This window comes from Salarias fasciatus, unplaced genomic scaffold (assembly GCF_902148845.1).
Source record: "Salarias fasciatus unplaced genomic scaffold, fSalaFa1.1, whole genome shotgun sequence".
Lineage (NCBI taxonomy): Eukaryota > Metazoa > Chordata > Actinopteri > Blenniiformes > Blenniidae > Salarias > Salarias fasciatus.
Window position 1 is genome coordinate 368565 of NW_021941398.1, and position 27076 is coordinate 395640.

General features: G+C 50.2%; 1 protein-coding gene across 2 annotated transcripts; it reads right to left on the reverse strand.

Moving 5' to 3' along the window:
• Window positions 1–184: 184 nt before the first annotated feature.
• Window positions 185–26964, reverse strand: LOC115385663 (UTP--glucose-1-phosphate uridylyltransferase-like). 2 transcript variants are annotated; one of them, XM_030087739.1, is made up of 10 exons: window positions 26825–26964; window positions 14944–15059; window positions 12546–12653; window positions 11094–11279; window positions 10890–11023; window positions 10156–10453; window positions 9884–10081; window positions 9337–9579; window positions 8773–8877; window positions 185–517 (listed from the first exon to the last, which is right to left on the reverse strand). In XM_030087739.1, exons 2-10 carry the CDS (start codon window positions 15040–15042, stop codon window positions 410–412), a joined length of 1479 nt encoding a protein of 492 aa, XP_029943599.1. In that variant the 5' UTR covers window positions 15043–15059; window positions 26825–26964; the 3' UTR covers window positions 185–409. The 2 variants fall into 2 exon arrangements, with proteins under 2 accessions (XP_029943599.1, XP_029943598.1); XM_030087738.1 differs by lacking the exon at window positions 26825–26964 and adding an exon at window positions 19243–19381.
• Window positions 26965–27076: the final 112 nt, after the last annotated feature.

The following is a 27076-nucleotide window of genomic DNA, read 5'->3' on the forward strand; positions in this document are numbered from 1 at the left end:
TCAAGCCTTGTGTGACCTTCCTTTATTTCCCGGGGTGAAAATCCCCCGGGGGGTGTTGTCGAATGGTAACCACAAAACCAGTGATGGTGCTGCAGCTCAGAAAGGTGACCTTAAGGGAGACAGTCTGTGTGCTGAGTGTTTCCCTTCGTGAAGCTTCTCAGAAATGAGTGTGAAGATGACAGGAAGCTGATCCAAGCCACACTGAACCTCTTTAATTCAGATAACGGGAACAAGGCCTTCAAGTGAAAGGAGTCTGAGACAACGTGACTCTGCAGCAGCACTGACAACCATCAGTCATCATGGTCAACAGTCACCCCACCGTCAGTCGGTCATCACAGTCAGCCACCTCACAGCAATCCCACTGATCAGAGGTACTGGTGTTTGTATGCTGTGAGTTTCCCAGAAGGCCTCAGTGGTCAAGGATGCGCAGGTTTCCTGAGACAATTTTGTTCTCTAGCACGGCTCCAGCAGGAATATCGATGCGGTCGCCGTGGTTGGCGATGATGATAACGGTTCCCTGAGGAGAGGCAAGAGGAAGAGTTCAGTGTGACGACAAGCTCACGAGTTTTACAGGGTTCATGCTCCATAGTCACACTGTGGACTCAGCTTCTCATGGTGCAGATTAAAGCTCGTATCCGGAGTTTCCCTTCGTTTCCATTGTCTATCATTTTTCAACAGAGCTTAAATGTGTCAGTCTGGTTGATACTACAATATAATATTAGCATAAAGCAATATAAACATTTATTTATGAGCCCCGCCTTCGTCTCATAGACCCCATGTTATCAGAAAAAGCGCCGGTCAGCTTCAGCCAATAGATTTCGAGCTTCCGCCTTGTCATGCTGTCAATAACTGTGTGGAGCAGCCAGAGAGCACGGCGGCTCGCCCAGCAGAGGAGAGTTAGCTCTGCAGCAGATATATCCACTGTCTGCTGAACATCCACCGTAAACAGCTCAACATGGAGGATGCTGTAGGACTCAGAGGCTCTCATTTTCACCCGACGGATAATAGCGTGCACAATTAAAGCTTGTGGCTTGGTCGCTCATGAAAGCAGAGGGAGGGGGAACCTCGAGACATTGGATTAAAAAAACAAACAAACTAAAAAAACCTCTCTTTTTCAAAATTCTGGACATGAGCTTTAAGGACAACCACCTCTATGGCTCCAAATGAGCGACCAGAACACCCAAGACTTTTAACTACTGACAAATCAAACAACCTGGACTCTTCATATGTAATCCATAGGTGTCTAACTTACAGTGCTACATCTCCTCTACATCTCCTCTATAGTGGCTCTACAGCTCCTCTATAGTGACTCTACAGCTCCTCTATAGTGACTCTACAGCTCCTCTATAGTGACTCTACAGCTCCTCTATAGTGACTCTACAGCTCCTCTATAGTGGCTCTACAGCTCCTCTATAGTGGCTCTACAGCTTCTCTATAGTGACTCTACAGCTCCTCTATAGCGGCTCTACATCCTCTATAGTGACTCTACAGCTCCTCTATAGTGGCTCTACATCTCCTCTATAGTGACTCTACAGCTCCTCTATAGTGACTCTGCAGCTCCTCTATAGTGGCTCTACATCTCCTCTATAGTGACTCTACAGCTCCTCTATAGCGGCTCTACATCCTCTATAGTGACTCTACAGCTCCTCTATAGTGACTCTACAGCTCCTCTATAGTGACTCTACAGCTCCTCTATAGCGGCTCTACATCCTCTATAGTGACTCTACAGCTCCTCTATAGTGACTCTACAGCTGCTCTATAGTGACTCTACAGCTCCTCTATAGTGACTCTACAGCTCCTCTATAGCGGCTCTACATCCTCTATAGTGACTCTACAGCTCCTCTATAGTGACTCTACAGCTGCTCTATAGTGACTCTACAGCTCCTCTATAGTGACTCTACAGCTCCTCTATAGCGGCTGTACATCCTCTATAGTGACTCTACAGCTCCTCTATAGTGGCTCTACATCTCCTCGATAGTGACTCTACAGCTCCTCTATAGCGGCCCTACATCCTCTATAGTGACTCTACAGCTCCTCTATAGTGGCTCTACAGCTCCTCTATAGTGACTCTACAGCTCCTCTATAGCGGCTCTACATCCTCTATAGTGACTCTACAGCTCCTCTATAGTGGCTCTACATCTCCTCTATAGTGACTCTACAGCTCCTCTATAGCGGCCCTACATCCTCTATAGTGACTCTACAGCTCCTCTATAGTGGCTCTACATCTCCTCTATAGTGACTCTACAGCTCCTCTATAGTGACTCTACAGCTCCTCTATAGTGACTCTACAGCTGCTCTATAGTGACTCTACAGCTCCTCTATAGCGGCTCTACATCCTCTATAGTGACTCTACAGCTCCTCTATAGTGGCTCTACATCTCCTCTATAGTGACTCTACAGCTCTATAGTGACTCTACAGCTCCTCTATAGCGGCTCTACATCCTCTATAGTGACTCTACAGCTCCTCTATAGTGGCTCTACATCTCCTCTATAGTGACTCTACAGCTCTATAGTGACTCTACAGCTCCTCTATAGCGGCTCTACATCCTCTATAGTGACTCTACAGCTCCTCTATAGCGGCTCTACATCCTCTGTAGTGACTCTACAGCTCCTCTATAGCGGCTCTACATCCTCTATAGTGGCTCTACAGCTCCTCTATAGCGGCTCTACATCTCCTCTATAGTGACTCTACAGCTCCTCTATAGCGGCTCTACATCCTCTATAGTGACTCTACAGCTCCTCTATAGCGACTCTACAGCTCCTCTATAGTGGCTCTACAGCTCCTCTATAGTGACTCTACAGCTCCTCTATAGTGGCTCTACAGCTCCTCTATAGTGACTCTACAGCTCCTCTATAGTGGCTCCACATCTCCTCTATAGTGACTCTACAGCTCCTCTATAGCGGCTCTACATCCTCTATAGTGACTCTACAGCTCCTCTATAGTGACTCTACAGCTCCTCTATAGTGGCTCTACAGCTCCTCTATAGTGACTCTACAGCTCCTCTATAGTGGCTCTACATCTCCTCTATAGTGACTCTACAGCTCCTCTATAGCGGCTCTACATCCTCTATAGTGACTCTACAGCTCCTCTATAGCGACTCTACAGCTCCTCTATAGTGGCTCTACATCTCCTCTATAGTGGCTCTACAGCTCCTCTATAATGACTCTACAGCTCCTCTATAGTGGCTCTACAGCTCCTCTATAGTGACTCTACAGCTCCTCTATAGTGGCTCTACATCTCCTCTATAGTGACTCTACAGCTCCTCTATAGTGACTCTGCAGCTCCTCTATAGTGGCTCTACATCTCCTCTATAGTGACTCTACATCCTCTATAGTGACTCTACAGCTCCTCTATAGTGGCTCTACAGCTCCTCTATAGTGGCTATACAGCTCCTCTATAGTGGCTCTACAGCTCCTCTATAGTGACTCTACAGCTCCTCTATAGCGGCTCTACATCCTCTATAGTGACTCTACAGCTCCTCTATAGTGACTCTACAGCTGCTCTATAGTGACTCTACAGCTCCTCTATAGTGACTCTACAGCTCCTCTATAGCGGCTCTACATCCTCTATAGTGACTCTACAGCTCCTCTATAGTGACTCTACAGCTGCTCTATAGTGACTCTACAGCTCCTCTATAGTGACTCTACAGCTCCTCTATAGCGGCTCTACATCCTCTATAGTGACTCTACAGCTCCTCTATAGTGGCTCTACATCTCCTCTATAGTGACTCTACAGCTCCTCTATAGCGGCCCTACATCCTCTATAGTGACTCTACAGCTCCTCTATAGTGGCTCTACAGCTCCTCTATAGTGACTCTACAGCTCCTCTATAGCGGCTCTACATCCTCTATAGCGGCTCTACATCCTCTATAGTGGCTCTACATCTCCTCTATAGTGACTCTACAGCTCCTCTATAGCGGCCCTACATCCTCTATAGTGACTCTACAGCTCCTCTATAGTGGCTCTACATCTCCTCTATAGTGACTCTACAGCTCCTCTATAGTGACTCTACAGCTCCTCTATAGTGACTCTACAGCTCCTCTATAGTGACTCTACAGCTGCTCTATAGTGACTCTACAGCTCCTCTATAGTGACTCTACATCTCCTCTATAGTGACTCTACAGCTCCTCTATAGCGGCTCTACATCCTCTATAGTGACTCTACAGCTCCTCTATAGTGGCTCTACATCTCCTCTATAGTGACTCTACAGCTCTATAGTGACTCTACAGCTCCTCTATAGCGGCTCTACATCCTCTATAGTGACTCTACAGCTCCTCTATAGTGGCTCTACATCTCCTCTATAGTGACTCTACAGCTCTATAGTGACTCTACAGCTCCTCTATAGCGGCTCTACATCCTCTATAGTGACTCTACAGCTCCTCTATAGCGGCTCTACATCCTCTGTAGTGACTCTACAGCTCCTCTATAGCGGCTCTACATCCTCTATAGTGGCTCTACAGCTCCTCTATAGCGGCTCTACATCTCCTCTATAGTGACTCTACAGCTCCTCTATAGCGGCTCTACATCCTCTATAGTGACTCTACAGCTCCTCTATAGCGACTCTACAGCTCCTCTATAGTGGCTCTACAGCTCCTCTATAGTGACTCTACAGCTCCTCTATAGTGGCTCTACAGCTCCTCTATAGTGACTCTACAGCTCCTCTATAGTGGCTCCACATCTCCTCTATAGTGACTCTACAGCTCCTCTATAGCGGCTCTACATCCTCTATAGTGACTCTACAGCTCCTCTATAGTGACTCTACAGCTCCTCTATAGTGGCTCTACAGCTCCTCTATAGTGACTCTACAGCTCCTCTATAGTGGCTCTACATCTCCTCTATAGTGACTCTACAGCTCCTCTATAGCGGCTCTACATCCTCTATAGTGACTCTACAGCTCCTCTATAGCGACTCTACAGCTCCTCTATAGTGGCTCTACATCTCCTCTATAGTGGCTCTACAGCTCCTCTATAGTGACTCTACAGCTCCTCTATAGTGGCTCTACAGCTCCTCTATAGTGACTCTACAGCTCCTCTATAGTGGCTCTACATCTCCTCTATAGTGACTCTACAGCTCCTCTATAGTGGCTCTACATCTCCTCTATAGTGGCTCTACAGCTCCTCTATAGTGACTCTACAGCTCCTCTATAGTGACTCTACAGCTCCTCTATAGTGACTCTACAGCTCCTCTATAGTGACTCTACATCCTCTATAGTGACTCTACAGCTCCTCTATAGTGACTCTACAGCTCCTCTATAGTGACTCTACATCCTCTATAGTGACTCTACAGCTCCTCTATAGTGACTCTACAGCTCCTCTATAGTGGCTCTACATCTCCTCTATAGTGACTCTACAGCTCCTCTATAGCGGCTCTACATCCTCTATAGTGACTCTACAGCTCCTCTATAGCGACTCTACAGCTCCTCTATAGTGGCTCTACATCTCCTCTATAGTGGCTCTACAGCTCCTCTATAGTGACTCTACAGCTCCTCTATAGTGGCTCTACAGCTCCTCTATAGTGACTCTACAGCTCCTCTATAGTGGCTCTACATCTCCTCTATAGTGACTCTACAGCTCCTCTATAGTGGCTCTACATCTCCTCTATAGTGGCTCTACAGCTCCTCTATAGTGACTCTACAGCTCCTCTATAGTGACTCTACAGCTCCTCTATAGTGACTCTACAGCTCCTCTATAGTGACTCTACATCCTCTATAGTGACTCTACAGCTCCTCTATAGTGACTCTACAGCTCCTCTATAGTGACTCTACATCCTCTATAGTGACTCTACAGCTCCTCTATAGCGGCTCTACATCCTCTATAGCGGCTCTACATCCTCTATAGTGACTCTACATCTCCTCTATAGTGACTCTACAGCTCCTCTATAGTGATTCTACATCCTCTATAGTGACTCTACAGCTCCTCTATAGCGGCTCTACATCCTCTATAGCGGCTCTACAGCTCCTCTATAGTGGCTCTACAGCTCCTCTATAGTGACTCTACAGCTCCTCTATAGTGGCTCTACAGCTCCTCTATAGTGACTCTACAGCTCCTCTATAGTGGCTCCACATCTCCTCTATAGTGACTCTACAGCTCCTCTATAGCGGCTCTACATCCTCTATAGTGACTCTACAGCTCCTCTATAGTGACTCTACAGCTCCTCTATAGTGGCTCTACAGCTCCTCTATAGTGACTCTACAGCTCCTCTATAGTGGCTCTACATCTCCTCTATAGTGACTCTACAGCTCCTCTATAGCGGCTCTACATCCTCTATAGTGACTCTACAGCTCCTCTATAGCGACTCTACAGCTCCTCTATAGTGGCTCTACATCTCCTCTATAGTGGCTCTACAGCTCCTCTATAGTGACTCTACAGCTCCTCTATAGTGGCTCTACAGCTCCTCTATAGTGACTCTACAGCTCCTCTATAGTGGCTCTACATCTCCTCTATAGTGACTCTACAGCTCCTCTATAGTGGCTCTACATCTCCTCTATAGTGACTCTACAGCTCCTCTATAGTGACTCTACAGCTCCTCTATAGTGACTCTACAGCTCCTCTATAGTGACTCTACAGCTCCTCTATAGTGACTCTACATCCTCTATAGTGACTCTACAGCTCCTCTATAGTGACTCTACAGCTCCTCTATAGTGACTCTACATCCTCTATAGTGACTCTACAGCTCCTCTATAGCGGCTCTACATCCTCTATAGCGGCTCTACATCCTCTATAGTGACTCTACATCTCCTCTATAGTGACTCTACAGCTCCTCTATAGTGATTCTACATCCTCTATAGTGACTCTACAGCTCCTCTATAGCGGCTCTACATCCTCTATAGCGGCTCTACAGCTCCTCTATAGTGGCTCTACAGCTCCTCTATAGTGACTCTACAGCTCCTCTATAGTGGCTCTACAGCTCCTCTATAGTGACTCTACAGCTCCTCTATAGTGGCTCCACATCTCCTCTATAGTGACTCTACAGCTCCTCTATAGCGGCTCTACATCCTCTATAGTGACTCTACAGCTCCTCTATAGTGACTCTACAGCTCCTCTATAGTGGCTCTACAGCTCCTCTATAGTGACTCTACAGCTCCTCTATAGTGGCTCTACATCTCCTCTATAGTGACTCTACAGCTCCTCTATAGCGGCTCTACATCCTCTATAGTGACTCTACAGCTCCTCTATAGCGACTCTACAGCTCCTCTATAGTGGCTCTACATCTCCTCTATAGTGGCTCTACAGCTCCTCTATAGTGACTCTACAGCTCCTCTATAGTGGCTCTACAGCTCCTCTATAGTGACTCTACAGCTCCTCTATAGTGGCTCTACATCTCCTCTATAGTGACTCTACAGCTCCTCTATAGTGGCTCTACATCTCCTCTATAGTGGCTCTACAGCTCCTCTATAGTGACTCTACAGCTCCTCTATAGTGACTCTACAGCTCCTCTATAGTGACTCTACAGCTCCTCTATAGTGACTCTACATCCTCTATAGTGACTCTACAGCTCCTCTATAGTGACTCTACAGCTCCTCTATAGTGACTCTACATCCTCTATAGTGACTCTACAGCTCCTCTATAGTGACTCTACAGCTCCTCTATAGTGGCTCTACATCTCCTCTATAGTGACTCTACAGCTCCTCTATAGCGGCTCTACATCCTCTATAGTGACTCTACAGCTCCTCTATAGCGACTCTACAGCTCCTCTATAGTGGCTCTACATCTCCTCTATAGTGGCTCTACAGCTCCTCTATAGTGACTCTACAGCTCCTCTATAGTGGCTCTACAGCTCCTCTATAGTGACTCTACAGCTCCTCTATAGTGGCTCTACATCTCCTCTATAGTGACTCTACAGCTCCTCTATAGTGGCTCTACATCTCCTCTATAGTGGCTCTACAGCTCCTCTATAGTGACTCTACAGCTCCTCTATAGTGACTCTACAGCTCCTCTATAGTGACTCTACAGCTCCTCTATAGTGACTCTACATCCTCTATAGTGACTCTACAGCTCCTCTATAGTGACTCTACAGCTCCTCTATAGTGACTCTACATCCTCTATAGTGACTCTACAGCTCCTCTATAGCGGCTCTACATCCTCTATAGCGGCTCTACATCCTCTATAGTGACTCTACATCTCCTCTATAGTGACTCTACAGCTCCTCTATAGTGATTCTACATCCTCTATAGTGACTCTACAGCTCCTCTATAGCGGCTCTACATCCTCTATAGCGGCTCTACATCCTCTATAGTGGCTCTACAGCTCCTCTATAGTGACTCTACAGCTCCTCTATAGTGGCTCTACATCTCCTCTATAGTGGCTCTACAGCTCCTCTATAGTGGCTCTACAGCTCCTCTATAGTGACTCTACAGCTCTATAGTGACTCTACAGCTCCTCTATAGCGGCTCTACATCCTCTATAGTGACTCTACAGCTCCTCTATAGCGGCTCTACATCTCCTCTATAGTGACTCTACAGCTCCTCTATAGTGACTCTACAGCTCCTCTATAGTGACTCTACAGCTCTATAGTGACTCTACAGCTCCTCTGTAGCGGCTCTACATGTCTGCCTTGGCTCCTTGTACTGGCTCACAGTTCATTTCTACTACTGATTTTGAAATCACTTCACGGCTTACTTCCTCTAGTATTTCAGGCCTTCAAAACAAAAATCCCTCCAGACCACTAAGATCAGCAGACGGACTGTCCTGGTCTCCCACAGAGTCCTCCTGGTCCTCGTTAGAACTGTGTTTTGCAAACATCCTATACAGACATAGTTTATTATTATCATTACCTTCAGCGAGACGTTCTTTCCAAAGGTGACGTCTCCAGAGACGGTCAGATGGTCCAGCTCCAGCATGTCGGGGATGTTCTCAAACCTGGTCAGAAAGTCCTGAACCTGCACAGCATGAACCATTCATTCTGTCATCAGGGGTGGAAGTCACCAAGTGCAAGGAAAATGATAAACGGTGTTTTATCCTCGCTACAGAGCCCACAGTGCAGCCACAAACTTTTGAAAAGTTTTACAATTTGCATCCATCCATGGCCTCAGCATGATCTTGAGCATGAACTTCTTTCCAGAAATAAAATGAGTTCTTTTCAAGTGCAAACAATGTGCCCCACCACGGCTTTCCGTCACTCGTTTGAGAAAACAAGTTCCTGCTTGATGTCTACATCTGGTATTCGTCTGATATTGACGACTCATTGAAACATCCATCCATTCTTGGTGAAAAAGTAACTAGTGCTCTGAGTAGTTCTTGAGAGGAGTAGTCTGTACTGTCGTTTTAACACCAGCAGTTTTCCTTTGAGGCTGCAGCCTCCATGAGAGCACAGACAGGTGGAGGTGTTGTCTGCTCACCTTGGTGAAGGAGCTGCCCAGCTTGACATGTGGCGTGGTGGGGAACTCCCTCTTCTTGCTCATGGTGAGCGAGCCGGCGTCCAGGCTGTACAGGTTGGACATGACCAGCAGCAGGTCTGAAGACGTCTTCACCGGGAGGAAGCGGCTGCGCGGCACGTTGACGCCCAGCGCGTTGTTGAAGCTCTTGATGGCGGCGCCCACGGCCGTCTCCAGCTGGATGACGTTCAGACCGCCGTCCAGAGTCTGCACAGGAAGACAGACTCCCTTCATCCGTCCATCCTCTCATTTGGCCTGTCCACGGCTGGCCTGAGCTGCAGTGAGCGCATGCTCAGAGACGCAGGGTCAAGGGTCACGGTCTGGGATTTGGACCTCTGAACTCTGCTGGCTCTCAGTCAGACTCACCACATCAGCTTCCTCTGGAGTCACCAACATGCTTCAGATGAGCTTCAATTCTACAGGAACTGGAGCTCATGAAGCGTCATCATCCAGAACCGAGGTTTAGAGAGCCGCCGGGACGCTCCCCGCCCGTCCTCACCGAAGCGCTCACCTTGGGGTTGACGATGATCTCCAGGTCCATGGCGTTCTGCTCCTGCAGCCTCTTGATGGCGGGTAACGAGATCCACAAGTTGTTGGTGTTGAAGATCTTGAATTTGGTGACGGACTTGAACTCGTCCACGTGGGGTTTGGGAACCTGAGCGATCTCCAGCAGCCTCAGGTGGTCTTCGTACTGGATCAGCGTGCCCCCCTGCGAGCGGGGGCGGGAGGTGAGCGACGGACCGGGAGCCCCACTCCAGAGTCCGGACCGGCCCCTGGACTCACCTTCACGTCGGCTCTGGTCTTGTCGGTGACCTCCATGATGAACTCGCAGCGCCGGTCGGCCGGCTGGCTCATCAGGTGCTGCAGGATGAAGAGGTCCACGGTGGCGCCCAGGTTGTCGATGTTGGACACGAAGACGTACTCTTTCCCGTCGGAGATGAGCCGGTCCAGCAGACCGGAGTTGTGGAAGCTGGCGTAGATGTCTCCGTGACCCGGAGGGTACCAGGCCTCCGCGTTCTCACCGCTCACACCCATGCTCTTGGCGATGGGCAGCAGAGACTCCTTGTTCACCCTCGGATACCTGTCAGAGAGGTCAGAGGTCAGCGCCTCAGAGGCATTGTGGAAAATCTGAGCCTCAAACTGAAACACAGACCAGTGAGTGTGTGTGCAACAAACTGAAAACACACTGAGGTCTGGAAGGTTCTCCCCACACACACACACACACACACACACACACACACACACACACACACACACACACACACACACATTTAGTGTAGACCATTTAGTGTTTTCTTTCACATTTCATCTCAACATAAAAAATCATAAATTGGAACAGAGAAAACAAAGTGTAGTAAGAATCACGGTTTTCATACTGGCTTCACACTATTTGATAAACCATAGAAACTCTCAAAATGTTTTTCTTTTTCCACAGACCACTAGAGGGAGTCGCTGCACAGACGAACACATGCCTCAGGCCTGACTGTGTGTGTGTGTGTGTGTGTGTGTGTGGGTACCTGCTCTGGTTGAAGGTGTGGATGTGGACCTGGTGGTGTTTGTACTTCTGCAGGATCTTCTTGGTGTCCTCGTCGGTGTTGAATGAGTTCATGAGGACGAGCGGGACGTTGGCGTTGTAGGTTGTGTTTAAATGCTGAAGAACAGAGACGGTGAGCAGTGGAAGGTGACGTTCCGACACCGCGGAGCCGCCGCCGAGTCCGTACCTCGATCTGCTTGACGGTCAGGTCCAGGAAGGTGTTCTCGTTGCGCACGCTGATCAGACTCTTGGGGCCCTTGCAGCCCATGCTGGTTCCCAGACCTCCGTTCAGTTTGACCACTGCCAGCTTGTTGAGGCAGGAGGAGATGTTCTCGGGGAGCCCCTTGGCCCGGATCCTGTCGTAGGGCTGGATCTGAGAGCACAGAGCGGTCCGTCACACGTGGACCTGGTCCGGGTCTCCCGGGAACTCTCAGAACCTTTCCATGGTGGGAGTGTTCTCTCATGACCTGGGTTCCTGAAACTGCCTGTGAAGTGCAGCGACTGAAAGACCTTTGACCTTTAAATGTGGACCAGAAGCACACGGTGCAGATGTTTGTGTTTGCTGTGTGAGCTCAGTGTTTGGTTTCAGATGGAGTCCGAACGACGTCAACATCAGGCAAACAGAACAATCAGCTGGAAGCCAGACGAGGCTCAGGTCATGGAAAAGAGCAAAACCACCAGTCTGGATGTTCTCCCAGCAGGAGAACCGCAGAGCGTCCGCCTGGAGGAAGTGTGATGGTTTAAAGGGGGGCACTGTGGGGGAGTGTTGTGGCTCCCTCCAGGCTGCCTCTGCAGCACAGTGACAGGTGGAGCAGGAGGCGGAGCCAGCCGCATGCTGCGGCGGTCAGGCTATTCTTAGTCCTGCCCTTCACTGTGTGTGTGTGTGTGTGTGTGTGTGTGTGTGTGTGTGTGTGTAAATGTCATGCTGTTTGTGCTCAGATCGGGTTACTGGGTCTGCAGCATGGTGGGACCGTTACAGGGACTTGGTGTCCTCTGATGGAGCACTGGACAGTGGACAGCCTCCACACCAGGCTCCAGCTCCTCTGGGAGGCTCCGTCCCCCGGGGGCTGGTCCACATGGGGGCTCAGACCCCCAGACCCCCAGACCCTCAGACCCTCAGACCCAGACCCTCAGACCCTCAGACGCCCTCCCCCCGCCCTGTACGACAGACTCTTCTGAACCAGGGGAACATTTCACCTTTGACCTCAATTCACAGACACTTCTGGGTTTTCCTCTGGACACTGAAACACACACACCAACACACTGAAACACACTAAGATACCATCACACACCACCCACACACCACCCACACCGACAAGGTGGAGCTATGATTTAATTATGATTTGAAGTGAGAATAAACTGGCCACTTTATTTAGAATTAAGTGTGATTAGGAATGAACACTTACTTTAGAATTACATGTTTACAAAGTCATTTTGAAGAGGAATGAACTTTAACCCAGAAACAAAGAGGAACTAAAAAGCTCGTGCCAGTGTTAATGTGAAGAAGATCCAGACAGTCAGCAGTGATTTCTGGAAGAAAACCATGAATTGAAACATTCTTGTTCTGCTCCGGCTGGCCTTCGAGGCTGTGTGGTACCAGTGTGGTGTCAGCACGGACCTGTGAAGAACTCCGACTTACCGAATCCTCAGGTGGACGGTTGATCTTGGCCCATTCGATAGAAGGACCTTTGACCTGCAGGAATCTGTGGAAAAGTTTCTTGAAGCCCTCGAAATCTTTTCTGGACGTCTGAAACAGAGAGAACTCATGTCAGAAAAAAAAAAAAATGGAAGTGATCAGACTCTCTTCAGCTCGGCTCTAAGATCAGTCTGCAGTCACAATAAAACCGATTCAAGATCATTTGGAACAAGACTCAAAGGAAAAAATTGTGGATTTAAGGGATAACTGAACTTATTTTGACATGAGCATGAAGTCTTGTGAAGACATTAAAAAATGATCATGAAGTGGCGGTTATTTATTGATTATTCTGCTTTTACTGCGGTTAGACGGTTGCGCCTAGTTTGGTCCACCGTGGACCAAACCGCTAACTACAACTAAACACAACACACCGCAGCAGCTAGCGACAACTAACCACAACTAACTACAGCCGCTAACTATAACTAACTGCAACAGCTAACTACAACTAATCACAACTTGCATCCCCACAGCAGGATGCGGAACCATAAGCTTTCCCTTTATGCTGATGACCTCCTCCTTTTCTTAACGGACCCTGTAACGAGCATCCCAGTGGAACTTGATATCAAAGACTTCGGGAGGGTGTCTGGCAATAAAATTAATCTAGAGAAAACTTCTTTTCCCAATTTTCAACCCAATTCCCCCAATTCCCCCAATCCCAATTTCCCAACCAGGCGAGGAGATTATCATTCCAGGCTAAACCTTCTACATACCTTCTAAGGATAAATTCACCTATTTAGGTAATTATACTTATCTAAACACAACTTTAAAGCCACATTCGATAAGACAAAGCTGGACATGGAGGGGGGGGGGGTCATGTGCCTGGAGCCCTGTCCATTGAAGATGTGGAAAACTTATTTATGATGTATTTTTTATGACAATGGGTCTTGTGCTGATCAGACTGTGCCCTGGTCCATTCTTCTGGAAACTGAACACCAGCCAATAACGTGGCCCAACAGCCAGTGGTCTTTGTCAACAAGTGGCTCAAAGGAGAGATCAACCGCTACGCCCAAGTCAGTCGCAAGATGGACAGTTCTGTTAGGAAAGACTGTGGAGAGAGAATGGGTTCCTTTCTCCTCTGGCTGGCGACTGACGGACCTGATGGACCTTCAGTAGGGACATTTTAGTTCCCCTCCTGCAGTAGCCTCAAGGTTCAGGTTCTGTTCTGTCCTCCTGAGGACTCCAGCACAGGGAAGCTCTTCCATACCTTCACCCACTCCCACGGACTCCGTGACCACCTCTGGGATGACTCACATGCACCATTCCACCCCATCCATCTCCACACTCTCCCCAGACCTCTAGACTGTTAGAAAGACGGCGCATTCGCTGTAAAACGATTGTGTTACAGAGAGAGCCCCCTCCTCTGAGTCTGGTTCTGCAGAAACTTGTTTGACTTCTTAATCCTGCCAGTTATGAAGCAGTGCACTTATTTGCACCTGTTAAAGGTTGTCGTGGTTTTGAAAAATACTGATGTAAATAAAAAAATAAAGACTGTATATATACACGCCTCTGCATTTATGCATGGCCTTACCTGTGGTTGTTGAGGGGAAACCCTCTGTTGAGAATGAGAAGTGAAGGATGTAACATTCTTTGGGTGGAAGTCCCAATGCAGCGTTGTGGGTTTGGTTTACATTTTGTCCTGATGCCAGAAGGCTTTCTTGGTCCTTGGTCACATCGGGACTGTCTGCAATCATTTGTTCAACCTCTGGGTCGTTCAACCCCAGTCCTCGGAAAACAAACCTCAGCCTCAACCATGTTTGTGCATACGTGTGTGTGTGTGTGTGTGTGTGTGTGACCTAATGGACTTCAAATATTTATGCCCTAAATGTAAGTTATGAAAGAAATCCAGACTGGTTAACTGATGTGACCCGAACCTGCTGCAGTGACTCATCAAAGATCTTCCTGCAGACGCTTTGTCTCTGCTGATGGAGCAGAGAGCGACAGCCTGAGCCCTCTGTCTTCCACTGTGTGTGTGTGTGTGTGTGTGTGTGTGTGTGTGTACTTGTACAGCTATATGTTGTGAGGACGTTTTGTGAGGACATTGGGTTTTTAACCTTACAAGTGAGGACAGTTTTCAGAAAGTGAGGACACTTTTGCCGGTCCTCACTATTTCACAGACCTTTTTTGGCCTTTTTGAGGTTCAGACTTGATTTTTGGTTCAGGGTTACAGTCAGGTTTAGGTCAGGTTTAGGGTCTGGGTCAGGGTTAGGCATTCATTTTTGATGGTTAGGGTGAGGGGCTGGGAAATGCATAATGTCAATGAGTGTCCTCACAACATATAGCTGTACAAACATGTGTGTGTGTGTGTGTGTGTGTGTGTGTGTGTGTGTGTGCACGTGCCCACCTCAGCCTCAGCCTTGTTGGCTGTATTGAGCAGCGTCTCCAGTTCTCGGTGCATCGAGTCCTCATGCTGCTGACGGAGCTTCTGATGGAACTCTGTCATGGTTCCTCTGGTCAGGTCTACACACACACACACACACACACATACACACACAGTGAAACGAGGTGTGACTGGAGTGGTCCACCTGCGAAACGCTCACTCAGGTGTTCTCATGTGAGCCGGAGGACAAAAACCTCCCAAAGAGCAGAAGGGCAGACGCTGTCAGTAAGAAGGTGGGGCGTCACGATCCATCAGACACTTTAGGTTTGAAAAAAGTTCCCATAGGGAGAACTGGCCTGTGATCGTTTATTGATCGGTCAACATTGGCACGTCCTGTCATCATGAAGCAGATTTCGCCAAGCGTTGGACTGTTCAGCTGCTAACAGGGGACGTACCGGTAAGCTGGAATGAGACCGCCGTGGGACGGGCTACTTTTACCCTGCTGATGAGGATTACTACTGCAACAACACATCATCAGCAGGGTAGAACTACCCTGTCTCACCACGGTCTGACCCCAGCTCACGTTCCCTGTTAGCAGCTGAACAGTCCAACGCCTGGTGGATTCTGCTTCACAATGACAGCTCTATTAAGATGTGCTCCCAAATCAGGATGTTAGTGGAAGAACATGCACCAACATCCTGTGTGTGTGTGTGTGTGTGTAGGGGTGTCAACGTTTACACGTGTAAACGGATACATGTGTACCGTGTTCATGTCATGTTCCTCTTTGGTGTTTTTTCACCAAAATATATAGATATATCTTGAAGCCCTCTGAGGCAACTGTTGTTGTGATACTGGGCTATACAAAAATAAATTGATTGATTGATTGATTGATATAATTTTTTGGGGGTGATGTTTCCTGAAAGCTTCAGATAATAACATGACCATGACCCTTTCCCACCGGTCAAAACACCTGCTGAAACCCGCTAATACCCGGCTCCTCATGGCAGTGGGAAAGGGTCTAAACGGCATTTTGACCCAGGTTTTAATCGGTTCGTCTCTGATCGGCTTCAGTGGGAACGACACTGCCTCATCAACGCGGTAATTTACGTGATGACGCGGCCGCAGCGCGGCTATGTTAGCACGCTAGTAGTTTGTGGACACAGCAGGAGATTTCCTTCAAGATGAGCCAGCATTAGCAAGATGGCGCGATGGCGAGACCAGAGAGCTTCTCCTGACCCATGGGGAAGAGGAGACTCGTCTGCAGGTAACGGGGACTGAGCTCTGCTGCACCGTGTCTCGCTGTGCTCCGTCGCGCTGATGATGTCATCAATGTGGGACACCATCAGCGCGGGAAAACGCAGCCCCGCAGCTGGCCTGCAGGAGATTAGACCCGGGTCTGCAGGCGGTGGGAAAGGAGTCAAAAGCCGATTGTTAGCGGGTATAAATGTTCCCTCTAGTGCAGAGACCTGCAGCGCAACGCTACGCCCATTAAAACACGCTGAAACATGCAGTCACACCCAGCCTCCGTTCAAGCTGACTCAGGACGCAACGCAGCTAACGAGGAGCTGGGAGGAAACACTGCTGGGCGGAGGAAACGCTGCTGGGTGGAGGAAACACTGCTGGGTGGAGGAAACACTGCTGGGTGGAGGAAACACTGCTGGGTGGAGGCTGGGAGGAAACACTGCTGGGTGGAGGAAACACTGCTGGGCGGAGGAAACACTGCTGGGTGGAGGAAACACTGCTGGGCGGAGGAAACACTGCTGGGTGGAGGAAACACTGCTGGGCGGAGGAAACACTGCTGGGCGGAGGAAACACTGCTGGGTGGAGGCTGGGAGGAAACACTGCTGGGTGGAGGAAACACTGCTGGGCGGAGGAAACACTGCTGGGTGGAGGAAACACTGCTGGGTGGAGGAAACACTGCTGGGCGGAGGAAACACTGCTGGGTGGAGGAAACACTGCTGGGTGGAGGAAACACTGCTGGGTGGAGGCTGGGAGGAAACACTGCTGGGTGGAGGAAACACTGCTGGGTGGAGGAAACACTGCTGGGTGGAGGAAACACTGCTGGGCGGAGGAAACACTGCTGGGTGGAGGAAACACTGCTGGGTGGAGGCTGGGAGGAAACACTGCTGGGTGGAGGAAACACTGCTGGGCGGAGGAAACACTGCTGGGTGGAGGAAACACTGCTGGGTGGAGGAAACACTGCTGGGCGGAGGCTGGGAGGAAACACTGCTGGGCGGAGGAAACACTGCTGGGTGGAGGAAACACTGCTGGGCGGAGGAAACACTGCTGGGTGGAGGAAACACTGCTGGGCGGAGGAAACACTGCTGGGCGGAGGAAACACTGCTGGGTGGAGGAAACACTGCTGGGCGGAGGAAACACTGCTGGGCGGAGGCTGAGTCAGGAAAAGCTGGTTTACAACAGCAGAGACCAGTTGCCATGGAAACAGCCAACAAGCTGGTGTGCCGGCATACAGCTAGCCAGTTAGCGCTTCAGTGCTACTGTTAGCAGTTCACAAGCTAGCATGAGGGATTTAACAGAGAACAAATCAAAGAAACAGAGAACATGTGAGCCGCTTCACAGCTGAAACGGTGGAACTGGACATGCAGCTGAGTCCATGGTTGATGATGCAGGAACACTTTCCTGGAATGTCTCTGATTTAACGGGAGTATGAGGGACTGCATTTCAATGCAGACAGAGCCCTCTAGTGGTCATATAGCGGAACTGCCAGAGAAAAAGATCACAAATCTCTATGTCACATTCTCGATATCGGCGTGACGTCACGCACCACGTGATCTTCCTTAGTTACCAGGCCGGAGGGGCAAACAACGTGGAAGGGACCGTTACCGTAGCGACCGTAAGGGCTTGCACAGTTATTCAAACTTTTAGCGTTTTGTTGTGTTGCAGAACAAGTTTATTATTGGTCACTGGTGCCAGGTGTGGCTCACCAGTATCAGGATGGGCTGAAGCCTGAAGCTTTTGGCAAGATATAAGGCAAAGCTTAACATGGTCGGGCTGGATTTGTGTCCATACAGGAACACAGCTGATTCCTGGCTAAATAAGCTAATCCAAAACAATGGCCTAGTCTGGGTTCCCAGATGTGAAGCACTACCTCATCAAAGCTCCTGGTCAGTACAAATGTTGCTATAAAAGGTATCTATTTAAAAAAATGTATTTGACGAACGCAGTTTGATTAAAATGAGGATGCTAACAAGCTAGCGTTAGCTCGCCTGCTAGCGCTTGTTTGTTACCACCTTTAAAGGAACAGGCTCATGTCCTGGCACGCCAGACCGTCTCTCCATGGGCAGAGATACACGGGGAAACACGGATCTCTTTAAGTCTTTATATGTGTGTAATACATACAGTCAGTCTGGCATGCCAGGCTAACAGGCTAACAGGCTAACAGGCTAACAGGCTCAGCTCACATCCACCCATATAACGCTAGTCTAGAAACAGAAATGGCAGCTCTAAACTGTCCTTACATGTAGTCTGATTTCGGCAGCCAGTTTTCCCGGTGTTTTGCTGTGTTTATAACAGCCACTTCCTCCTCCTCTCTGGTTCAGCAGCCTCGCTCGGTATCATATAAAAGGACAAGTGAGACTGTGGAGCTACATTGTTGGTGCCGTTTAACAACAATTCTTCACCATAGTTTTATATTTCAATATCTCTCAATCTATAACAAATACTGAGCAAAGACAAACTCCACACGAACGCTCCGCCTGCAGCACTGTCCGTGATCGTTTGCCCCTCGCACTGGTTGCTAAGGACCGCGCACACCCGGATGTGCTTAGTTCCCCGGATGTCCGTGGTCGAGAATGTAACCGGTTACATGGTGGGTAGAAGTCCCGGTTACAGGAGGAGAAAAAAATGTAAACATTGACACCGCTAGTCTGGACGTCAGAGGAGGAAGATGCTCAAAAATCTACATGTTAGAGGAGGAACAAGGACATGAAGACATGGCAATGATGTGACAGCAGCAGGACGGAGACATGACGGACACATGACTCTGCCAGACATGAGCAGGACATGACAAAGACAGGACAGAGACATGACGGAGACATGACGGAGACATGACAGAGACAAGACAGACATGAGAAGGACATGACAAAGGCAGGACAGGAGTGGACAGAGACATGACAGACATTAGGAGAGATGGTGAGGAACATTACATGCAGGCATCACGGAGCAAGAAAGTGGCGCGAAGGTGGTCCTGTGTGTGTGTGTGTGTGTGTGTGTGTGTGTGTGTGTGTGTGTGCGTGCAGCTGTCTGAATAGGGACACTGGTTCTGAGAGGTCAGAAGATATCAGACACAGCCGTCAAACTTACCGGCCACAGTCAGAGACATTTTACCAGCAACACACACACTGTGAAGGTCAGCGGGAAGGTCAGCGGGGTCAGGTCACGGCCCGTTAAAAGCAGAAGAGGCTCCTGGTGGTCAGAGAACAAACACCCTCCTCATCCTCAGCCAAGGAGAAGCTGGCTGTTCTGCTGCTGCCACAATAAGCCGGGCTCAGGGCCTGCCCACAGGCCAGCGCACCAATCACACGCCACCGCTGGCTCTGTGAGAGTGTGTGTGTGTGTGTGTGTGTGTGTGGAGTCCAGCCCACTCGGGACCCTGACATGCACCTTGTTCCCTCCACACCACTTTTTGTTTGAAGTCATAGTTGTGGCAAAACAAGACATCACAGGACAGCAGATAACAGCCGACAACAGCAGATAAGGGAGTCACAGCAGGACACCTCACACTGACCCTTGACCCTTGACCCCAGGCCTCCCTCAGACCATCCGGGGAACTCAAGGCCACTCTGTCCTTTAGCCACTGGGCAGGGCTGCTGTACTACAAAATCATTCAAATCAAAGCCGTCTGCCGTCTGCTACTGAAGAAATGTTCGCTTTCAACAGCGTCTTTGAAAATAAGATAGAAGGGAACAACTCTGGTGGGCGGGGCTAGCCTGTCACCACTTCCTGCTTCCAGAGCCAGTCATATGGGAGTTCCCAAGATTGCCAAACACGTAGCAGGATTCTGTTTTTGATCTGTGAGCAGCTGGAAGGCCGGCCGTGCACAGTGCACGATGGCAAACGATCAGCGTTCTCCGAGAAACAAAAGCTACATCGTGATCACGACTGATGACGTTCTGCCTCTACTGCGCAGCAGGGAGTCAGCACTAGCATCCTGACACCAACCCGGCCTCCAGCTGCAGGACGTCACTGTCCGTCCATCCGGAGGGACGCTGGACACTAGGGGTGTAACGGTACACAAAAGCCACGGTACGGTACGTACCTCGGTGTAAGGGTCACGGTTCGGTACGTTTTTCGGTACAGTGGGGAAAAAGTAAAAAAAGCTCACAAATGTACCAGAACATTTTTCCCAAGCTTTCCCATGCGACACATTATTGGCCCAGTTTGCATGGTGTTTTTTTCAATCCGATTGTAAACAATAGTATTAAACGCCAGTGTATTCATGTACAGCATACAAAGCATCCATGCGCACAAAGTCTCACGAGGAACCTTCAGGTCTTCCTCTCTGCAGCAGCAGTCCTCAGCGCCAAGAAGAGAGTTTTTATCTGCTGATATCTGCTCAAATAATGTCCCAAAATCTCCATGATACACTGCTGAAGGAGCAGCTGCTCCCCTGACCGCAGCACCGCCGTGCGGAGCAGCACGTCTCGGTGTGAGCTCTGCGCAGCATGCCGATGTTTCGAATTAACTGGTGCCCGTGTTAACTTGTGACCAATAATGACTGAAACATCTAGTCGTTCTGGCGAACGTCGGTTATCGACAGTTACAGTGAGTGTATACGTTTAAAGTCTTTTGTGAGTCTTACTTTAACAACTGCTGTAATCAGCATGTGTTTACACAGACCTCCGCTGTCATTCGTTAACACGGGAACCAGTTAATCCATAACACCAGCCGGCGATCGCTCGTATTCTGCCATGGAGCTCTTTATACAACTCGCTGTTGCGCGATTTGGTTCCATCTCGCCTCTCCAATGTTTTTTATGTCGGGGTTTTGTATTAAAAAAAGTGTTTTTCCACCACCGTGGCGTTCTCTGCTGGTTTTTTGACTGTGCTGCTTCCCGTTTACTGGCACGTCACACGTCACGCCTTATGAGGGAACGCACGCGGAACAAATACTCTCCCGTTTAATCCGCTCCGCCACACGCTGCAGCTCTCATTCCGCTTGGACTTTCTTCTTTGTTTGTTCATGTTTGGACCTGCTTGTTCTACTTCTTCTTCTTCTGTGATAATGGTGGTTGCCGGCAGCTTTTAGGCTCATTACCGCCATCTAAGGTTGGAATTTTTTTTTTTTTTTACTCACTGGTGTATTCGTCGTGTGATTGTGTGTGCCGAACCGTGACCCCCGTACCGTGACGGTACGGGACGAATACAAATACCGTTACACTCCTACTGGACACTGATGGAAAATGAAACCTGCTTTTTCATGAGAAGCGCTGACCTGCTCTTCTCACCACAACACACCCTGAAGAGTTCTGCTCTCACTCAGTTCAGATCTGTAACAACATAGAATGAACATCATTTCACCTCAAAATGAATTTAGTAACTTTATTTCCCCGGATTCCAGCAGTTACAGGAAACATCAACGGCATCAGACCGTCTGAAAACCTGGCAGAAGGATCCAGGGGTCAAATGACAGGTCATGAATGGAAGCAGTCCCAGAGAACGAGCTGTGGAACCAGAGGCCAGGACCTGGAACTGCAGAGCGCCCACACCTCGACACAGGACAGAACCAGACGCCGGAGACGCCGGAGACGCCGGAGACGCCGGAGACGCCGGAGACGCCGGAGACGCCGGAGACGCCGGAGACGCCGGAGACGCCGGAGACGCCGGAGACGCCGGACACGCCGGGAACCCAACAGAGGCTTCTGCATCAGCAGCTCCTCAGGTCTTTCATGGTGCATCAAGAGCAGAGCAGCTGAGTCTGGTCCTCCTGTCCCGGTCCAGAGGCCGGCTTCAGGTCCTGTTTCAGTTCCTGCTTCAGGTCCTGCTTCAGTTCCTGCTTCAGGTCCTGCTTCAGGTCCTGCTTCAGTTCCTGCTTCAGGTCCTGCTTCAGGTCCTGCTTCAGTTCCTGCTTCAGTTCCTCCCTCAGGACTGCTTCAGGACTGCTTCAGGTTCAGGTCCTGCTTCAGGTCCTGCTTCAGGTCCTGCTTCAGTTCCTGCTTCAGGTCCTGCTTCAGTTCCTGCTTCAGTTCCTCCCTCAGGACTGCTTCAGGACTGCTTCAGGTTCAGGTCCTGCTTCAGGTCCTGCTTCAGGTCCTGCTTCAGGTCCTGCTTCAGTTCCTGCTTCAGGTCCTGCTTCAGGTCCTGCTTCAGTTCCTGCTTCAGGTCCTGCTTCAGGTCCTGCTTCAGGTCCTGCTTCAGTTCCTGCTTCAGGTCCTGCTTCAGTTCCTGCTTCAGTTCCTGCTTCAGGTCCTGCTTCAGGTCCTGCTTCAGGTCCTGCTTCAGTTCCTCCCTCAGGACTGCTTCAGGACTGCTTCAGGTTCAGGTCCTGCTTCAGGACTGCTTCAGGCCCTCCTGGTTCTGGGTTTGGTTTCTCTCGTCTTTTCAGGAAGATGAAAGAAGTTCAGGTTCAGATCTCATCTGTAGTCCTCACACCTTCAGCCACGGAGGAGAGTGTGTGTGTGTGTGTGTGTGTGTGTGTGTGTGGTTCTGGTTCTGGAGGTGTCTGTGTGTGGTTCTGGAGGTGTGTGTGTGTGGTTCTGGAGGTGTGTGTGTGTGGTTCTGGTTCTGAAGGTGTGTGTGGTTCTGGAGGTGTGTGTGTGTGGTTCTGGTTCTGGAGGTGTGTGTGGTTCTGGAGGTGTGTGTGTGTGGTTCTGGTTCTGGAGGTGTGTGTGGTTCTGGAGGTGTGTGTGTGTGTAGTTCTGGTTCTGGAGGTGTGTGTGTGTGTGTGTGTGTGGTTCTGGTTGTGGAGGTGTGTGTGTGTGGTTCTGGTTCTGGAGGTGTGTGCGTTTGGTTCTGGTTCTGAAGGTGTGTGTGGTTCTGGTTCTGGAGGTGTGTGTGTTTGTTGTTCTGAAGGTGTGTGTGGTTCTGGAGGTGTGTGTGTGTGGTTCTGGTTCTGGAGGTGTGTGTGGTTCTGGAGGTGTGTGTGTGTGTAGTTCTGGTTCTGGAGGTGTGTGTGTGTGTGTGTGTGTGTGTGTGTGTGTGGTTCTGGTTGTGGAGGTGTGTGTGTGTGTAGTTCTGGTTCTGGAGATGTGTGTGTGTGTGTGTGTGTGTGTGTGTGGTTCTGGTTCTGGAGGTGTGTGTGTGTGGTTCTGGTTCTGAAGGTGTGTGTGGTTCTGGTTCTGGAGGTGTGTGTGTTTGTTGTTCTGAAGGTGTGTGTGGTTCTGGAGGTGTGTGTGTGTGGTTCTGGTTCTGGAGGGGTGTGTGTGTGTGTGTGTGTGTGTGTGTGTGTGTGGTTCTGGTTCTGGAAGTGTGTGTGTGTGTGTGTGAGTGTGTGTGTGTGTGTGTGTGTGTGTGTGTGGTTCTGGTTCTGGAGGTGTGTGTGTGTGTGTGTGTGTGTGTGTGGGGGGGGGGGTTCTGGTTCTGGAGGTGTGTGTGTGTGGTTCTGGTTCTGGAGGGGTGTGTGTGTGTGTGTGTGTGTGTGTGTGTGTGTGTGTGTGTGTGTGTGTGTGTGTGTGTGTGTGTGGTTCTGGTTCTGGAGGTGTGTGTGTGTGGTTCTGGAGGTGTGTGTGTGTGGTTCTGGAGGTGTGTGTGGTTCTGGTTCTGGAGGTGTGTGTTGTTCTGGAGGTGTGTGTGTGTGGTTCTGGTTCTGGAGGTGTGTGTGTGGTTCTGGTTCTGGAGGTGTGTGTGGTTCTGGTTCTGGAGGTGTGTGTGTGTGGTTCTGGAGGTGTGTGTGTGTGTGGTTCTGGAGGTGTGTGTGTGGTTCTGGTTCTGGAGGTGTGTGTGGTTCTGGTTCTGGAGGTGTGTGTGGTTCTGGTTCTGGAGGTGTGTGTGTGTGGTTCTGGAGGTGTGTGTGTGTGGTTCTGGTTCTGGAGGTGTGTGTGTGTGGTTCTGGAGGTGTGTGTGTGTGGTTCTGGAGGTGTGTGTGGTTCTGGTTCTGGAGGTGTGTGTGGTTCTGGTTCTGGAGGTGTGTGCGTTTGGTTCTGGTTCTGAAGGTGTGTGTGGTTCTGGTTCTGGAGGTGTGTGTGTTTGTTGTTCTGAAGGTGTGTGTGGTTCTGGAGGTGTGTGTGTGTGGTTCTGGTTCTGGAGGTGTGTGTGGTTCTGGAGGTGTGTGTGTGTGTAGTTCTGGTTCTGGAGGTGTGTGTGTGTGTGTGTGTGTGTGTGTGTGTGTGGTTCTGGTTGTGGAGGTGTGTGTGTGTGTAGTTCTGGTTCTGGAGATGTGTGTGTGTGTGTGTGTGTGTGTGTGTGGTTCTGGTTCTGGAGGTGTGTGTGTGTGGTTCTGGTTCTGAAGGTGTGTGTGGTTCTGGTTCTGGAGGTGTGTGTGTTTGTTGTTCTGAAGGTGTGTGTGGTTCTGGAGGTGTGTGTGTGTGGTTCTGGTTCTGGAGGGGTGTGTGTGTGTGTGTGTGTGTGTGTGTGTGTGTGGTTCTGGTTCTGGAAGTGTGTGTGTGTGTGTGTGAGTGTGTGTGTGTGTGTGTGTGTGTGTGTGTGTGGTTCTGGTTCTGGAGGTGTGTGTGTGTGTGTGTGTGTGTGTGTGGGGGGGGGGGTTCTGGTTCTGGAGGTGTGTGTGTGTGGTTCTGGTTCTGGAGGGGTGTGTGTGTGTGTGTGTGTGTGTGTGTGTGTGTGTGTGTGTGTGGTTCTGGTTCTGGAGGTGTGTGTGTGTGTGTGTGTGTGTGTGTGTGTGGTTCTGGTTCTGGAGGTGTGTGTGTGTGGTTCTGGAGGTGTGTGTGTGTGGTTCTGGAGGTGTGTGTGGTTCTGGTTCTGGAGGTGTGTGTTGTTCTGGAGGTGTGTGTGTGTGGTTCTGGTTCTGGAGGTGTGTGTGTGGTTCTGGTTCTGGAGGTGTGTGTGGTTCTGGTTCTGGAGGTGTGTGTGTGTGGTTCTGGAGGTGTGTGTGTGTGTGGTTCTGGAGGTGTGTGTGTGGTTCTGGTTCTGGAGGTGTGTGTGGTTCTGGTTCTGGAGGTGTGTGTGGTTCTGGTTCTGGAGGTGTGTGTGTGTGGTTCTGGAGGTGTGTGTGTGTGGTTCTGGTTCTGGAGGTGTGTGTGTGTGGTTCTGGAGGTGTGTGTGGTTCTGGTTCTGGAGGTGTGTGTGGTTCTGGTTCTGGAGGTGTGTGCGTTTGGTTCTGGTTCTGAAGGTGTGTGTGGTTCTGGTTCTGGAGGTGTGTGTGTTTGTTGTTCTGAAGGTGTGTGTGGTTCTGGAGGTGTGTGTGTGTGGTTCTGGTTCTGGAGGTGTGTGTGGTTCTGGAGGTGTGTGTGTGTGTAGTTCTGGTTCTGGAGGTGTGTGTGTGTGTGTGTGTGTGTGTGTGTGTGGTTCTGGTTGTGGAGGTGTGTGTGTGTGTAGTTCTGGTTCTGGAGATGTGTGTGTGTGTGTGTGTGTGTGTGTGTGGTTCTGGTTCTGGAGGTGTGTGTGTGTGGTTCTGGTTCTGAAGGTGTGTGTGGTTCTGGTTCTGGAGGTGTGTGTGTTTGTTGTTCTGAAGGTGTGTGTGGTTCTGGAGGTGTGTGTGTGTGGTTCTGGTTCTGGAGGGGTGTGTGTGTGTGTGTGTGTGTGTGTGTGTGTGTGTGGTTCTGGTTCTGGAAGTGTGTGTGTGTGTGTGTGAGTGTGTGTGTGTGTGTGTGTGTGTGTGTGTGGTTCTGGTTCTGGAGGTGTGTGTGTGTGTGTGTGTGTGTGTGGGGGGGGGGGGGGTTCTGGTTCTGGAGGTGTGTGTGTGTGGTTCTGGTTCTGGAGGGGTGTGTGTGTGTGTGTGTGTGTGTGTGTGTGTGTGTGTGTGTGTGTGTGTGGTTCTGGTTCTGGAGGTGTGTGTGTGTGTGTGTGTGTGTGTGTGTGTGGTTCTGGTTCTGGAGGTGTGTGTGTGTGGTTCTGGAGGTGTGTGTGTGTGGTTCTGGAGGTGTGTGTGGTTCTGGTTCTGGAGGTGTGTGTTGTTCTGGAGGTGTGTGTGTGTGGTTCTGGTTCTGGAGGTGTGTGTGTGGTTCTGGTTCTGGAGGTGTGTGTGGTTCTGGTTCTGGAGGTGTGTGTGTGTGGTTCTGGAGGTGTGTGTGTGGTTCTGGTTCTGGAGGTGTGTGTGTGTGGTTCTGGAGGTGTGTGTGTGTGTGGTTCTGGAGGTGTGTGTGTGGTTCTGGTTCTGGAGGTGTGTGTGGTTCTGGTTCTGGAGGTGTGTGTGTGTGGTTCTGGAGGTGTGTGTGTGTGGTTCTGGTTCTGGAGGTGTGTGTGTGTGGTTCTGGAGGTGTGTGTGTGTGGTTCTGGAGGTGTGTGTGGTTCTGGTTCTGGAGGTGTGTGTGGTTCTGGTTCTGGAGGTGTGTGCGTTTGGTTCTGGTTCTGAAGGTGTGTGTGGTTCTGGTTCTGGAGGTGTGTGTGTGTGGTTCTGGAGGTGTGTGTGGTTCTGGTTCTGGAGGTGTGTGTGGTTCTGGTTCTGGAGGTGTGTGTGTGTGGTTCTGGAGGTGTGTGTGTGTGGTTCTGGAGGTGTGTGTGGTTCTGTGCTGTCAGAACCCAGCAGAACCTCAGCAGTGTCCTCTGAGCGGTGGAGGAGGAGGAGTCTCCCTGCGCTCTGGATTTTCCTCTGTTATGATGGAGGTCAGGTTCTGTTCGGGTTCTGTTCGGGTTCTGTTCGGGTTCTGTTCGGGCTGGGAGGAAGATGTGGACGGGTCGTGGACCCGGAGCACGCGCCGTCAGGCTGTCCAGCTGGTTTTATTTTGAACCTCTTCCCAGTGTCTGGCTCTCATGTTAAACTCACTGCTCTGCGCGCACATGCACAACCACACGCACACACCGTAACTTTCCCTGCACGAGCAGCGGTTACCCACCTAAGCACCGAGTCAGAGTCAGGAGGGGGAGAGACCCGCCGGGACCGGGACCGGGACCGGGACCAGGACCAGCAGAGGAGCTGTGGACGCGCAGCGCGGGTCAGGACCGGGATCAGACTGCAGCCTCCGCCGCTCTCACAGCCTAACCTGCTGCTCCCCGCTGAGACCCGCCCCCTGCCCCGCCCCCTGGCACGTCACACGCTGGCCACGCCTCTGAGCTCATTGGAGGGCGGAGCCCGTCAATCACATAGC

Bases quoted from the DNA above. Each gene is read 5' to 3' on its own strand.
- LOC115385663 (XM_030087738.1), bottom strand. The intron at 12,654-14,943 runs GTGGGCACGTGC...TCTCTGTTTCAG, and splicing joins CCAACAAGGCTGAGGCTGAG to ACGTCCAGAAAAGATTTCGA. The intron at 10,082-10,155 runs GTGAGTCCAGGG...CCCCGCTCGCAG, and splicing joins AGACCAGAGCCGACGTGAAG to GGGGGCACGCTGATCCAGTA.